Source organism: Akebia trifoliata, chromosome 5 (assembly GCF_017979445.1).
Source record: "Akebia trifoliata isolate Shusen 1 chromosome 5, ASM1797944v1, whole genome shotgun sequence".
In the NCBI taxonomy this organism is placed as follows: Eukaryota; Viridiplantae; Streptophyta; class Magnoliopsida; order Ranunculales; family Lardizabalaceae; genus Akebia; species Akebia trifoliata.
In genome coordinates this window covers 9,187,600-9,204,665 of record NC_141379.1, presented here as the reverse complement: position 1 = coordinate 9,204,665, position 17,066 = coordinate 9,187,600, and the positions used below count along the sequence as shown (strand labels likewise).

At 34.6% G+C, this 17,066-nt stretch overlaps 1 protein-coding gene across 1 annotated transcript; it reads left to right on the top strand.

Moving 5' to 3' along the window:
• The first annotated feature begins 3,776 nt into the window (after positions 1-3,776).
• Positions 3,777-13,787, top strand: CR88 (Chaperone protein htpG family protein). The gene is made up of 19 exons (XM_086442724.1): positions 3,777-4,108; positions 7,807-7,880; positions 8,337-8,462; positions 8,548-8,641; positions 8,754-8,837; positions 9,179-9,322; positions 9,406-9,522; positions 9,799-9,846; positions 9,938-10,018; positions 10,122-10,226; positions 10,311-10,451; positions 10,619-10,711; positions 10,955-11,032; positions 11,116-11,370; positions 11,858-11,960; positions 12,096-12,270; positions 12,399-12,504; positions 13,171-13,260; positions 13,382-13,787. The coding sequence occupies exons 1-19, from the start codon at positions 3,845-3,847 to the stop codon at positions 13,583-13,585; spliced, it is 2,382 nt and encodes a 793-aa protein (XP_086298850.1). The 5' UTR covers positions 3,777-3,844; the 3' UTR covers positions 13,586-13,787.
• The last annotated feature ends 3,279 nt before the right edge of the window (positions 13,788-17,066 follow it).

Sequence of the window (17,066 nt, the reverse complement as noted above, 5' to 3'; positions counted from 1 at the left end):
CCAAAAATTACATCTAATTGCTTCGCAAACATCAAAGGCTTCGATCGAAATATTGCATCTTTTGGATGATGCTTTAAAAAATAAAAATTCCAAATTATATATAAAAAAAATAAAAAAAAATTTAATAAGTAAAATAAAGAAGTAACAAAAAAATATACTTCTAACCACCCATCCCACCACTCCTTACTTGCATCTAATATACTAGTCTCAACATCATAAGAGACACCAGTATTTATGCAAATCTTATTCCAACGTCCCCAAAGTCCTTTTTGTCTATCCCACTTATTTTTCATTTGCCCTCTATCATAGTAAACGCCAGTTATCCTTTTAAACTCCTTCACCAATGTTTCATATCCGATCTTATCAAGTATTTTATGTGGTCTCCTCCCCTTTTTAACTAATTCATAGCATATCTCGACCCAAACTTCATGTTGTTTGGGTGTCTAATCTGCTTTCACATTCTTTGAATTGTTATCTTCCATCTGTTAATGGTAATAACAACTGAAGTGCATGGAACAGAACATGTCATATTCTACTTCAACTTCATCATCAATCTTTGACTGTACAGAATATAGTAATTGACGTGTGTGTGTGCATGTGTAAGTTAAAGAAAAACACATCTTAACATCTTAAAGTAGGCAATCCACAATTTTGACAATGATAAAAAAATAATTAAAAAAATTGTTCATCTTAACGTCCTGTGTTTTTTCTTTACGGGCTACAATTATGACAGTTTTCAGTCACTACCCTTCAATGTTGAACTAAATGATGCCATTTAACACAGATTTGGATCTCATTTTCTTAAAATTAATTATAATCAAAATACTAGAAAAAAATATGGTTCACCATCAAACGAATGGCTGAGATGGGATTGATTCATACTATACTATACTTGATCAGCCAAAAGTTAATAGGTCACACTTTTAGAAATAAAAAATAAATAGACAAAAGAGGTTCTTACTTGTGCAAATGTATACCCATATATGAGAAAAAGTTACAAATTTAGGAATTATTGAAATGGTTTACACATATGAAGGTTATTTCATAGTAACTACGGAATCATTTGACGTAAAAACTTGTAACAAATCAGGGGCAGAACCATAATTTTCTATATGGGGGCTAAGTGCTAAGGAAGCCATCTATAAAAGAGGATTCTAAAAAAGAAGCCATTCCTTTAACTCTATTTCCAATGGTTGATCAACTCGAAATCAACTTCAGGATGATTTCAAAAGGCCAATATTGAGATCTAAACGATTGATTTCTATGCATCAACATTAGCCACATGATCAATATCTTATACTTGCATCGATATGCTTCGGGAGCACCTTAGCAATCAGGAAAAGATGGATATCCATGTAAAATAAAATATTGATCTCACATAATGAATCAATCCTATCTGATTGAACAGAATTTAACAACAAGAAGTTCAAAAGTTGATAAGTACTCAAAAGTAGGGATTTCCAAATGATTAATCTCTAGGAGACATATGATGAATGTTGACTAAAATGAGTTTTAAAACTATAGATTTTTCTCCCAAGGCTTTCTTATGGTCCCTCATATTGTCAAATTCATAATATTTACTATCGAACTCGACGCTTTTTTACTTATTGTCGAGTTCACATTTTTTTACTTTCAAACTCACCACTTCTTACTGTTGAGTTCGCCATTTTTTCTGAAGTTTCTAGTCCTAGCTATGATTAAATGGGTACCCAATTGACACCCCAAGTTTGCTGTCATGTTTATAGGGTTATAAAAATCGATCCAGAAAACTATAATCTCTGTTTGTCGACAGAGAAGAGATTAATAAATAACGAAACTATAATCAAGAAAACTATAATCAAGTGATCCTAAAATTTATACAAAAAAATTCAGAAATTTTCATGTTTATAGGGTTAGAAAAATCGAACCACAAATCCTTTGATTCGATTGTTTGTCGAGAGAGAAGAGACGATCGAACTCCTTGGTTCATGCAGATGTGTGCGAGGCTCAACAGAGAAAGAGAGAGACTGCTTTGCGACAGCGAGATCTGTGGTTCATGCAGATCTGTGCGAGCTATGTGAGATGGTCCTCGACAGAGAAGACAAGAAAATAAGCAGAGAGAGAGAGAGAGACCGTGAGATAGAGAGAGAAGTGTGAGAGAGGGAGAGGTGAGATCGAGCGGTGTGCGACAGAGAGAGAGGTAATACCGTGTGCGATCTGTCTGAGATGGTCCTCAACAGAGAAGAGAAGAAAAACAGAGAGAGAGAAACCGTGAGATAAAGAAAGAAGTGTGCGAGAGGGAGAGGTGAGATCGAGAGAGAGAGGAGAAATCGAAAAAGAGAGCTGAGATCGACAGGTTCGATCGATTGAAGGTTATGTCGAAGTGAATAGAGAGAAGGGGCAGGGGTAAAAATGTACTTACACACGAACCGTTTATTCGGTAAATCTGTCCCCCGCAAACGCGAATAAAAAAGCGCCTATATTCCGCTTATCAAATTTGCATTTTCAAACGTAATTTCACACCGCAAATTCTTAACGCTGTTTTTACCAAACAGTAATTAGACAACAAACCTCAGTTTTTCACCGCAAACGCGCGAAACTCCCCGTTTTGAAGCGGTAACAAACACCGCCTTAGGTCTTGATAAGAATCTGATTTGATACAGATTCAACTTTAAGTAAACGATGTGCTAATTTAACATTAAAATTATAAATTTACTTTTAGTGTCAAATTGTAATATGATGGTATTTAGTTATTATTTATAAGTTTGAAAAATAGTTTTATAACACGATTTGACTGGACTTAGATGAGTCAAGCTAAATATTTCAATGATATAAAATGCCCTTACCCCTTAAATCAATCATCTTCATACATGTCCTATTCTTTAACCTTAAGATCCATCTTATTCAACCTTCATACCTCACAAATAAGAAATGTTTTTTGAACAAGTATATTATAAAATAGTTACAAAAAATTAGCATTAGAAGATTTTCTTCAAGATGTCGAAAATGATGGATTGAAAACATGGTTGAATAGATTTAAAACTAAAGTTTATGGACATTTCGAAATAATAACCAATGATATTATTTTACATGTTGTAAACACTAGATTGAAGACAAAGTTGAACATTTACAAACTTGAAGATGAAATATTTTTTGATAGAAAAAATCAATGATTTTTTCAAGAGATTGAAGCTAATTAATAAAGATAAAATTTAATAGATTAAAGTGGTTGAAGACAATGGATTTTACAATTTAAAAAAAAAGGGCATTGAAAATGTAAATTTTAAATTAATTCATGCATCTTTTTCGGTTGAATTTTTGAATTTGACTCAAGTATTAAAACTAAGTCACTTCAAAATACAATCAATTAATTCAACTCGATTCGATCGAGTTTTAAAGCTATATTTTAGACTTCATATATATTCATCATATAATGATGTGATATTATTATTTGGTAAGAGATCATGAGGTATTATCACATCCCAATAAATTAAAATAAAATTTTATTAACACACCAACTTTTACTTGTAACACACGTATTTGATTTGAGCAATCATTAAATTTTAAAAGAATTGATGTGTTGAAAGTTAAAGTTGGTGTGACAATAGAACCTCTCCAAGAAAATTAATTAAAACATTTGTCCTCATTTAAAATGAGATTAAATAAGAAAAAAATGGTCCCGATATTGTGGGTGCTGACATGGCAGTATCTACACCCTAGAAACCAACAAACAAAAATGTGTCACTCGTTTCTTCTAGAACCATCCCCTCTCCCCCATTTATAACAAAGGGTTTTAGTTCCCTCTCAACAATTTAGGGTTTTATCTATCTCTGTATTTCTGGTACTTTACTTCTAGGGTTTAATCATGGCACCGGTACTAAGCAGGAGCTTGGCATCTCCTTCTGTAGCATCTCTTCCTTCATGTTCTTTGAAGAAGAATAGTAATGGAGTTGTGAAATTCAGAAATGCTTTTCTTCCCCAAAATTTTCTCAAAAATGGGTTTTCATCTGGTGGATTGAAGTGGAAGATTGAGAGGAAAGAGAACCGATTGGCAATTCAATGCGATGCAGCTGTTGCGGAGAAAGAAGTTGCAGATACTTCTGGAGAGAAGTACGAGTACCAGGCTGAGGTAGGGTTCTTTCTTCTTCTCCATTTTTGGTGTTTTTTTGGTCTTATTGGTGATTTAAGTTAATTTTGGGTTGTTAGAGTTGGATTTTTAAGTTCAAGCCAGAATTCTGAGAGAATTACGATAGGTTTTGTACTTCTATAACTGTCCTAATTCAAATATTAGATTTTTAAGGGTTCTATCTTTTTATCCATTTTTGGTGTTTGTATTGGGTGATTTAGGCTTATTATGGGTAATTATAAGTGGGTTTTTGAAGTTCAAGTGAGATTTTCGTGAGGATAATTACGATAGACTTAGTTCTTCAGTTACTGTACTAATTCAAAGGTAAGATCTTTTTTCTTTTTATTAAAAAAAAAAATTGTTTCCCCAAGCTTTGATATTTTTAGTTTCTGTACTGTTTCAATTAAAGAAGGATAATATTTGGAAAGATTTCAGATTTGAAGTTACAAAAAAATGTTGGATTTCAGATATCTTGTTTTTGGGGAAATATAATAGAGTCGTGCTGGAGTGACCTCAAGCTGGAGCCTCATATCACACTTCTTGACGTGAAAGTGGATAGGAGCCATAGATGCTTTTTTCACTCTTATTTGGATGAAAAGCGCCTATGGTTCCCATACACTTTCACGTCAATAAGTGCAATATGAGGTTCCAGCCTCAGGTCACTTCAGCGTTATTCTATAATATATTATAGGAAATCCGGAGGAAGTTCAGAGCATAGTAACCAAGTTCGGATTTGGTAACTTTTTGGCTAATGTTCGATTTAGTTAATTCAGACAAGTTTCGTTAAAAGCTCTGGGAAATTTTGGGGTGTATACAAATGATGTTTTCTTCCCAAAACCCATCATCTTCTTCAACTTCCCTAAAAACCCTATCTTATTCTTGAGATTTATGTGTTGAATAAAATGAAATTTCGAGGATGAAGGGTATCATTTTTAGTATGTACCATATTCAGTGATAAATTATCCATTCTTAATTTAAGCGACTGACTAGTTGCACATCTCTAACTGTTGGTTGTACACCAACCATTTACCCAACCATTTGCCCAACATGTTTTGTCCTACATAGGTTAGAAGTTTTGGAATGAGCTGATTTTTGGTGAGGATGATCTCTACGATTAGAAGATCATCCTTACCAAAAATCAGCCCATTCTAACCTTTTAGGGTTTGAGCTTTGTTTAACTTGTAGTTTTGTATTCTTTACTCGTGCTCTACTTTGATCGTGTTTTGTGATTGATTTGTTTTTTGAGTTCTCTTTGACTCCAACTTTAGTAAGGCATTGATTTTCTAATATTTGTTTAGATTTTAATATGAACCTTTGTATTTCAAGAGAATGTAATTTCGCAAACATGGTTCCGAAATGAAAAAGCATTTCTTGCAAAAAATTACTGAACTAGAGATAATTTTTTTGGGCATAGTTGAGGAAGAACAAAAAAAATGAAAATGAAAAAAGGAGTGCAACCTTTTTAAACTATTTTTGGAGTGTAATCATCCAATTGGAGTGCAAAGGGGAATTTTTAAGTGGCATGCAATTGGCAATGGGTGGTGTGCAACTAGTCAATCCTTTAATTTAATGGACCGATCCCTTATTTACACTATGTTTGGATTGAGAGAAGTGGAGAGAAGAGAAACTCAGGGTCTGTTCTTTATAGAAGCCAGTTCTAGTTCCAGAAGCTAGCTTCTGGAAGAAGCAGAAGTCCAGAACCTGAAAAGTCACATAAGCCAGAAATTGGTGTTTGTTTGACAACTTTTTATTGCTGGATTCTGGTAAAATGACTAGAATACCCTTAATGTTGATAATGCACAAAAAATGAGTAGAATACGTTAATAAATATATAATTACACTAAATATATATAAATATAATAAATTTATATTAAAAAATTATAAAAATAATTATTTTCAATTTAATTAATTTATAAATTTTATAATTCTATTGAAATTTTGATAGCATATTCTCTTAAAAATGAACATATGATAAAGAAAATACCTGCATAATATACAATCCAACATCCACATAAAGATAAATGGTGTTTTGGTAATAAAATAGTACTGATGAATTGTTAAAAATGAACATATGATAAAGAAAATACCTGCATAATATACAATCCAACATCTACATAAAGATAAATGGTGTTTTGGTAATAAAATAGTGAATTGTTTTTGGTCTTGGTAGTAAAGAGAAAGGGCATTTTGGTAAAGATGAAGGGTATTTTGGTAAATTCTTTTTATTTTTTAAGGTTAAGTTTGATTGAAAATTTGATTAAAGATGAAGGGTATTTTTGTAAAGATGAAGGATATTTTGGTAATTCCTTTTTATTTTTAAGGTTAAGTTTGGTTGAAAATTTAATTAAAGATGAAAGGTATTTTGGTAATTAGTAAAGATGAAGGGTATTTTGGTAATTCCATTTTATCTTTTAAGGTTAAGTTTGGTTGAAAATTTGATTAAAGATGAAGGGTATTTTGATAAAAATGAAGGGTATTTTGGAAGATGAAAGGTATTTTAGTAAAGATGAAGGGTAATTTGGTAATTCCCTTCTATTTTTAAGGTTAAATTTGGTTGAAAATTTGATTAAAGATAAAGGGTATTTAGTAAAGATGAAGGGTATTTTAGTAATCTCATTTCATTTTTTAAGGTTAAGTTTGATTGAAAATTTGATTAAAGATGAAGGGGTATTTTGGTAACTATACTTGAACCATTTTACATTTTTGACTTTCCACAAAAGCCATTTAAAGAAGCCCCTTTTGGGTGACTTCTTTTAGGAGTTACTTTTGGGCTTCAATTGAAATTCACTGGAGCCAAAAAAATCCAAATGAACATCATTTCTCTAGCTTTTTTGGCTTAAAAGCAAAAAATGTAAAAAAAGCTGGCTCTTGAAGCTGAAAAGAACAGGGCCTCAGTTTCTCTCCACGATGTTTGGATTGATAGGAGAGAAATTGGGATAGCTTTGGAGTTATAAAATATTTTAAAAGGGTTTCTCTCCACTTTTGGAGAGAGAAAACTCACCTTTTTTTCTTTTCTCCTCTCCCCAACTTAACAATCCAAACAAGAGAAAACTCATTTATTTTCTCTTCTCTCCATTTCTCAATCCAAACACAGCGTTAAAGAATTTTACGATTCTTTGGAAAAATTAAGAGAATTTTGTGACTATGGTTTGGAAAACTTGAGAGAGCAGAAAACTTGAGAATCTGTTTAATATTCCATTTGATCTCCATAGAAATGACAATGTAAACAAACCCTTATTCTTTTTCTGAACTTTGGCTGTCCGGGTATTTGGTAGCTGAATCAAGGTATCAGTCTTTTACGTGAGTTTGAAAAGTTTTAAGAATTCTAGCTCTGAATCTTGAATTTGACAAGAATCCTTCATAAATCTATAACTGTGTTTTTGAAGAAAAGGAGCAGTCTCTAGAGAGTATTGACTATTGCAATTAAAGATCTTTTGTGTTAAAATATTTGAAGAATGTAATGGGGTTTTATTTGAAGACTTACTAGTTCGGTGGGATTGGATTTGTAATTTAGCATTGGGTTACTCCTTTGTGTATGTGTTTTGTTGGTGGGATGGTCTCCTTGACTTCCCCAATATTTTATTAATAGAAAGTTATGCTTACAAAAAAAAAAAAAAAAAATCCTTCGTTATGTTAATGTTGACACCGATTACAGTTGTGCAATTCTGTTCCTGATGGCATGTAAATTGAAACTAGTGCAGGTCAGCCGGCTCTTGGATTTGATAGTTCATAGCCTATATAGTCACAAGGAAGTGTTTCTTCGAGAGCTTGTGAGGTGAGTATCTGTGACATTGTGGATTTCAATCTGACTTCTGAATATACTTTTTGTAATATATTACGTGGAGTACACCTTTTAATGATACTCTAGAGTTTAGACCATGAGAAAAGAGGGAGACCTTTTGAAATGGTCATTTTCTTATAATTTCAACAATATGTTTCATTTCCATTGTTTCAAATTTTCCTCGGGAAGGGTTTATCCCTGAGTCACAGATCCTGGTTCTTATATTAGCTGTTGACAATTTGGGGTTCTGATGATATAAGAAGAGGAATAGGAAAGAAAAATCTTAATTGAGTTTGTTATAATGATTGAGTATGAATAATTGACTAAAAAGATTTGAATAAATAAAAAGTTTTAAAAAAATATAGTTCTAATTGTTCTTGAGAGCTTGCATAAAGAACCATTTTTTTTTACTTCATTATGGTTTTTGAATTCTGTTCTTCCATATTGCAGTAATGCAAGTGATGCTCTAGATAAGTTGAGGTTTTTAAGTGTGACTGAACCCGCTCTTCTTGGAGATGCTGGTGAGCTGGAGATACGCATCAAGCCAGATCCAGACAATGGGACCATCACCATAACGTACGATGATTCCAACTAGGCTATATTATATCTTTTCCATACCAACAGTATTAGTTATTTATATTAATGTTCTCTGAGCTTGCAGAGATACCGGTATTGGAATGACCAGAGAAGATCTTATTGACTGTCTTGGAACTATTGCTCAGAGTGGAACCTCAAAATTCTTAAAGGCTCTTAAGGTGGGTTTTTTTTTTTTTTTTAATTTCTATACCTGATGTCTCCTTCCAGCACAAACCCAGATAAATCATCTACATTCCTTGATCCTTACTCGTCAATCCTTATTCTATGTAGGAAAATAAAGATATTGGAGCGGACAATGGTTTGATTGGTCAATTTGGTGTTGGTTTCTATTCAGCGTTCCTTGTTGCTGACAAGGTAGATTTTGACCCTTTTATTGTATAAAGAATATTTTGATCACTCGTGAATTAGAATTTTGTTCTTGTATTGCCTGCTATTCTATTAGAACTTTCTGATGGGTAATGTGCTGGGGCTTCACTAATCTTCATTTTCTACAACTATTCTTGAGCTGCGTATAGGTGGTTGTGTCAACAAAGAGCCCTAGGTCAGATAGCAGTCTGTCTGGGAATCAGGAATATTTTCATGAATTAGAATTTTGTTCTTGTATTGCTTGCTATTCTTTAAGAACTTTCTGATGGGTTATGTGCTGGGGCTTCACTAATCTTAATTTTCTACTACTATTCTTGAACTGGGTATAGGTGGTTGTGTCAACAAAGAGCCCAAGGTCAGATAAGCAGTATGTCTGGGAATCAGTAGCTGACAGTAGCTCATACGTGATCAGGGAAGAGACTGATCCTGAAAAGCTACTCCACCGGGGAACACAAATTACCTTGTATTTAAGGGTTCGTGTTTTTAATGCATTTTACATTGATGGTAGTGAAATCTCCCATATGGGCTTTTAACTTTATGCCTTCTGCTCTTGCAGCCTGACGATAAGTATGAATTCTCTGAACCAACCAGGATTCAAGGTTTGGTGAAGAACTACTCACAGTTTGTTTCCTTCCCCATCTACACATGGCAAGAAAAATCGAGAAGTGTTGAGGTGAGGATGTCACTCTTGTCTTGTCTTGTCTTCACGAGTACAAACTAGCCATGCTGGTAATCGAAAAAATTTGATTGTTGGCAACACAAAAATTGCTGTTTTAGTTATAGGGCCAGAGTGTGTTCTGTAGTCCTTGTTCTTGTTTCTTCAACCTCACCTATTGAAGACCATTAAGGAATCTAAAGTTCTGAACCAGTATTGTTGAATGGTGAACAACTCTTTAAAGGTTCAATTTGCTCTTTGACTCGTTCTAATTGAAATGAGATTGTTGGGCAGGTGGAAGAGGAGGAAGAACCAAAGGAGGGTGAAGAAGTAAAACCAGAGGTAATGATTGGGAGTTTCTGACTAATGGGTGTGATTGTTTGGCTTCTCTGTTCAAGTAGCGTATCCAAGCTAGTAATTTCTGTGTTTCTAGGATGAAAAGAAGAAGAAGAAGAAGACTGTAACTGAGAAATATTGGGACTGGGAATTAGCGAATGAAACAAAACCCATCTGGGTAAGTTTAGAACCATTTCTACATTATGAACCCATGATAGCGACTCTCTACTGTGTGATATCTCCATATTGTGGTGTATATCTTGATTTTTCTTTCTTTGTAGATGCGGAATCCAAAAGAAGTTGAGAAAGATGAGTACAATGAGTTCTATAAGAAGGCATTTAATGAGTTCTTGGACCCTCTTTCATACACCCACTTTACCACCGAAGTACGCACTTACCTTCTGTTCGTTATTGCACTAACATTGTTCTATTCTGAGAGTTTAACCTTATTCTTGATTTCAACTGAACAGGGGGAGGTGGAATTTAGAAGTGTTCTTTACATTCCAGGGATGTCACCCGTTAGCAACGAGGACCTGATGAACCCCAAGACAAAGAATATACGTTTATACGTCAAACGTGTGTTTATTTCAGATGATTTTGATGGGGAGCTGGTAAGTGTTATATGAATGACACTAGAATTATTGATACAATTTTTATTATTATTATTATTATCATCATCATCATCATCATAAAATGTTCTCTATAGTCACATATTCACATATACTGTTTCTTAGTGAGTTCAAAAGAAAATATATCTGATAGACTGTCCAATTTTCAGTTTCCACGGTACTTGAGCTTTATAAAGGGGGTTGTGGATTCGAATGACCTTCCTCTTAATGTCTCTAGAGAGATACTTCAAGAAAGCCGAATTGTAAGTTATCATCGTTCTTCATTCTCATTTTAATAGATATTCTTTTAGGTTTTCTCTTTTTTGTTTATATCAAAACATTTTGGAAATGCTTTCGGTATAGACATGACAAATGATCTTATGTCTTGTCAGAAGTTGATTCTCATTTTATATGGTGATCAAATTCAAGATCTCTTAAATAGTTCGTACTTGTCAGCACTGAAATGACTTGTACATATTTTTTCTATCTGTTTTCGATATTGTCAGGTCAGAATTATGAAAAAGAGGCTTGTCAGGAAAACATTTGACATGATTCAGGATATCGCTGAAAGTGATAACAAAGAGGTAGAACAACAAAAACCCAAATATCCCTTGTAATGTTGCACCTAGGCCTTGTATATAGAGAGTGATTTATTGACTTGTTGCAGGATTACAAGAAATTTTGGGAGAACTTTGGGAAGCTTCTCAAGTTGGGATGCGTCGAGGACTCAGGGAATCACAAACGCATAACACCCTTGCTGCGGTTCCATTCTTCCAAAAGTGAGGAAGAGTTGATAAGCTTAGATGATTATGTTGAGAACATGGGTGAGAACCAAAAGGCCATCTATTACTTGGCAACAGACAGCCTGAAAAGTGCAAGAACTGCCCCATTCTTGGAGAAGTTACTCCAAAAGGATATTGAGGTATGCACTTAATGTGATCTCTGGTGACAATTATTAGAGAAACAAGATGGACATTAGCATGTTATTCTGAAAAGAAGCAAAAATTGTGGGTTTGTGCAGTGTGATTTATTACTGAGCATAAAATGCTCGAACTAGACTTACCTTTCAGTCTTCAAATAAAAATGTTCATGGGAAAGAAAAAGAAACTACTTAGTTCTACTAAGGAAAAGAAGTTTTGCTGTCAGTATAGATCCAAAGAGAGATCTATCTGAAATTACCAATTTTTCTTTCGCTTTTTTATCTGAAGTTGGTAAGGGAAATGTTTAAACACGGTGAAAAATGGATTTGAAGTTTAGACAATTTTGTTTATATGGCATGCATTTTTTATTTTTGAGAAATATTGTTACCAAAGTTTTTGGTAGTATTGGAATATACTGCCTTATATGGCTACCACAGGTGAGGTTTCTTTGTACTGGCTTGCCTAACACATCTCTGGTCTGTCTTTTAGGTTTTGTATCTGATAGAACCTATTGACGAAGTTGCCATTCAGAACTTACAGACCTACAAAGAAAAGAAATTTGTTGACATCAGCAAGGAAGATCTAGAAATGGGTTAGTACTCATTTCTTTCTTTAATGTTTTGACATGAGTTGACATTTAAATATATTTCATGAATGCAACCTTTCATTTGGATTTGGTGGTTCATTTGTGCTATATCTTCTCTAATGATATAAATGTTTACTTTAGGTGATGAGGATGAGGTCAAAGAAAGGGAAGACAAGCAAGAAAATAATCTACTTTGTGACTGGATTAAACAACAGCTCGGTGATAAGGTGGCTAAAGTGCAGGTCTCTAAGCGTCTCAGTTCATCCCCTTGTGTGCTTGTTTCTGGCAAATTTGGATGGTCTGCCAATATGGAAAGGTAAACTATTGCTCTTTCAGTTGTCAAACTAAGTCTTCAATAACCTTTTTCATGAAAATGGAATTTTCTCATCTTGCACAAAGGCCAAAGCCTCACTGAATTCTGGGTTTTTCTTTCCTTTTTGAAAGGCTCATGAAAGCACAAACTCTTGGAGATACTGCAAGCTTGGAGTTCATGAGAGGGAGGAGAATATTAGAGATCAATCCAGATCATCCCATCATTCAAGACTTAAGTGTAAGTTCACACTTCCTTGTGCTGTTTAATTCCTAGTTGTGTAATAGGAATCCTTAAAACTAAAATAGATTTATCCTCAGTTAGCCATCCAGTTCTGGCCATCTAATCTTGTTTATCTGGGCTTGTTTTTCACTGTTTTTTGTTTGTTAGAAGTGACTTTTCACGATCTTGTGTGTCTGGCCTTTCTCATCCAGTGTCAGAAAAATGTAATAAATATTTTAATGTGTACAAACTGTGTGTATAAAGGTTGCATGGACCAAAGGCCTGTGTGGACTGTCACACTCCTGTAGAGTTCATAGGTCAGGTTAGGGTTTTTAAGTATGAACTTTAGATAGGTTTTATTGCCACACTAACTTTTACTAATTCCACCCCAAAATGTGCTAATTCTTTGGCTATTTACATGTGAATTGTGGTGGTGTTAGCCAAAGTTGGTGTGGCAATAGAATCTCACATTGAATTCTCAAATGTAAAATGCAAATCCAATGGTGAGGATTTTTTTATCTATTATTTATTAATTTACTTAGAAAGCTATGCTTGATAACCGTGTGGCATCCGTTCATATTTTTTTATGTCACATGGACATGCTTTCCATATAGATAGGTGTTTTTGACACATGAAGAGGCCCATTATCATTTGATTGCTTTGGTATGGTTACGTAATGTGCAGGCTGCGTGCAAGAATGCTCCAGAAAGCGGTGAAGCTAAGAGAGCGGTTGATCTCTTGTACGATACCGCCTTAATCTCCAGTGGATTCACTGTAAGGGCTCCATACCCATATATTTCTATATAATTCAAAATAAGTGTTCTGCTTCCAAAAGTGACTCAACTCATTTCTGCTTCTCTTACATGTTTTTTATTTAATTAATTAAATGGCACAGCCCGACAGCCCAGCTGAGTTAGGTAACAAGATCTATGAGATGATGGCAATTGCTCTTGGCGGGAAATGGGGCAGATCAGAATCAGAAGAGTCTGAAGCAGAAGCCAATGTTTCTACAGAGTCCGGTTCAGTTGGTGAAACTGTAGATACAGAAGTGGTCGAGCCATCTGAAGTGAGGACAGAGAATGATCCGTGGAAGGATTGATATTAGTTTTGGTAGCTTTTAGAATTCGAATTGTTGTTTCGGGTTTAATGGAGTTGGTAATAATACAGAGTAGTTGAAAGTTGAGCAAAAACATGGAATTTCAAGGAATGAAGGGTGATTGAGAGATTGGTTGTTGTCTAATAGAAAATGCTATCAAACTCTTACCTTTTCAGATAATGAAATATGTTTTATTTCATGAACACCTCTTCTTGTTAACATGTTATTTGTTCACTTTATGGCTTAATTCTTTAACTGGGTGATGTGTTCTTTGAGAACAGATGATATTTGCCAATAGAAAGTACTTGAATTGAATTGTGTTCTAACAACAAGAAGCTTGTTGATGTACCTCACCGATACCCCAATCAAGGTATGTAGAATTGAAGAATTTATTAATTAAAAAATATTCAAGAAATTAATTGTTGAATAAATTAGTTTTTGTAATTGTGATATGGGGGGTTATCAATAAATTGGATTGGTGCTTAGATCTGATTATTTTAGGTCCAGATACGATCCTATCTGATTCAAAACATCAATATTTTTATTTTCATACTAGAAGCAAAGCTCGAGCCCACCAATACAATGGGCATCGTGTTTTTCTCCATTTTTTATTTTTTATGATAATAATAAATACTGCTCTACGTTTTGGTGAATTTCAAGTTACCCCTGTAATTTGAAACTGGTGACATGCCTCCTTGACCTTGGTCCTCTTTAATATAATGTAGGAAAATTACTTCAACGATCCTGGAAGAAGGGTTTCTCTCTAAATAATCTCAAAGTTTTGGGTAATATCTAAGTAGTCCATCTAGTAAACTTTCTTTCTTAATAATCCTTCAATCTCATCTCTCAGTTTTTTGTTTTGATTCTAAAGGTTTGACTCTTAATCACATGATTAAACTTTCGATATAGAATAGCTCATTTCTGGTGGGACATATCGAATCAAAATGCACTATAAGTCTATGATAACCAAGAAAGTGAGAAAGGTTAGACGCGGGTCTACCCCTGATTAGGATTGAATCTTTGATCAGACAAATTAATTTGATCCTAAGATCGAATCTCTCTATATAAAGTGGTCTGGATCTTTAAAAGTGAAACCAATTAGTCCAACTGATTTGGTATTGATCAGTTTGATCCATTTGTCAATTGGGTCAACTGAATTAATTGGTTCAAATTGATCGGTACATTTCACCGATTGGGTCGGACCGATATAGTGGGTTTAGTTTGAACAGTCTGGATCAGTCCACCCATTTATCTATTGGTTGGATTAAATAAAGCAACCCAGGAATACCCATAGTCAATTCAGGTCGTAACCTATAGGAAGGTTTCTAGACTCTAGGTTTACTACGTGCAATGCATTTTTATCTGGCCACCCTTGTCCAAGTACACCTATATACCTCTCAAGCGTATTCAATCAGACGGTATGTGGTGACTTGGTTTGATATACTGTATAGGTAATAATCTAAAACTTCAACTTACTTCTCTCAAACCAAAAACAACCTGTTTAATCCACAGATCAGAGGTGGCGCGTGATGCTTAAGCAAAGACACTCTTAAATCACCTCTTTTCTATAATAGACGTAGTCTATCCTCCTAGTACCGTAGTATATCGGAACAGGATCTCGCTTAGGCACTGGTTTTGATCAAGAAGTGCAACTGATGTACTTGAATCATCTTTGATATACCTATGGGTACGAGTCAAGAGTTGTACCTTTCATAAATGGTTTAGCATCCCACAAGGAGACTGACCACATACTAGTACTACGTTGGCAAACGGGACATGTGATTGTGTGGCTTACAATAGGTCAAAGGCTCAGCTTACTCTAGCCTGGGTGTATCGATATACCTTTCAGAGTCACCTGATCAAACGGTACTGATGCCTCAGTTTTATATACCCTAAGGTACGTGACTGGAGTTGTGGTTTTCATAAATGACGTCGCATCTCCGAAGAGACTGGGCCACGAACTAGTGTCACGTTGGCTATATGGGACATGCAAGAGTGCAAAGCAATAAATGTGCCAATGGTGTGTGCAAAACAATGTGGGGTGCGGCCGGGGCCTTTTTCAAATAAATGGGCCCATGGGCCTGATCATTTCATCACAACATTGATACCATATTAACCACAACTAATATCAATCCAATCATATCATTAAGATCAAAATCAGCATATCAAGCATATAATTCAATCAAGATCATGGCAATGTTAGATAGGCAGTCGACACAAGGACTAATAATCAAATTCGATCGTAGTCCAAAACACAAATATATATGATTCAATCAAAGATCACTTTTGGACGATCCAAAATAAATTGAGATTTTAATGAAATATTGAATCGAGAATAGGATGATAATCATTAAGACGATGAGGGGAATTTTTTTTTGTTTGTTTACAAATTGATATTTTCAAAGAAAAGAAATTTTCTCTTCTTCTTTTTATGAACCAAAATAATTTTTTTATTTTTATAATCCAATCAACAATCACTTTAGGGCGAGGACCAAACTAACTTGACTAACACAACAAAATTTCAAAATTTTGCTAAAGGTCACTAAACCAACGTGGTCATCTCATCGGAAATTGAATTCCATAGCCTTTATAAATTTGAAGGAAGAAGTTTGGATCCAAGAACCAGAGAGCATGCCGATGTAAAGTACTTAAATGGGCAGCTTCCACCCATGTCTGATGTTCGACCCTCTGTTAAGTCGATCATCTCTTTCTCTCATAAAAACCCCACAAACTCTGCAACTTTCACAACAGAGTAAAATCGAAAATATGCAACTTCTAATCCGAAACATATCGGAATTTCTATTTCAACGCTCTCACAAATCCCACACATGCCTCTACACTCTACCATGATTTCCATCATTTCTCCTCTGTGATCCCATTAGATTAAAAAAGAAAAAATCGGGAAACCTAAGTCCAACGATACCCAAATCATCAAGGGAGAAGATTTTGCTTTCAATTTCAGTATGCAACTAGAGAGAACCTCTCTTAGGACAGACGAGCTCTTCGATGGTGGAAGAATCTGACCTTTGAAACCCCCACCTCGTTTACCACTCAATGTTGGACTCAACGAGTCTGTAACTCAAGAAAGTCCTGTCTCGTCTCTAAAATCACCATTCGAATAGGGGAAGAAACTGTTCCACAACACTTTATCTCCACGAAACAAGAAGGAATTCGATCGATTTAAGGTAGCAATCGAACAGACCTGTAGAGGAGAAGAGAGATAGAGAGAGAGAGAGAGAGAGAGAGAGAGGAATCTCTTGTTTTTTTATTGATTTTCTTTATCTTCATTTTTTTTAAAACATACACAGCAACACGTATAAAAAGAGTTTTTTATTTTATTTTTCTTCACCATTGATTTGGACCTTTGAACCAGACGAGCCGCCAAGAGATGTCTTTGCATGCTTCGCTCTTCGTTAAAGAGAGAGAGAGAAATAGGAAGGAGAGAGAGAGACGTCTCTCTCCTCTTGCTGTTTCCATTGAAGAA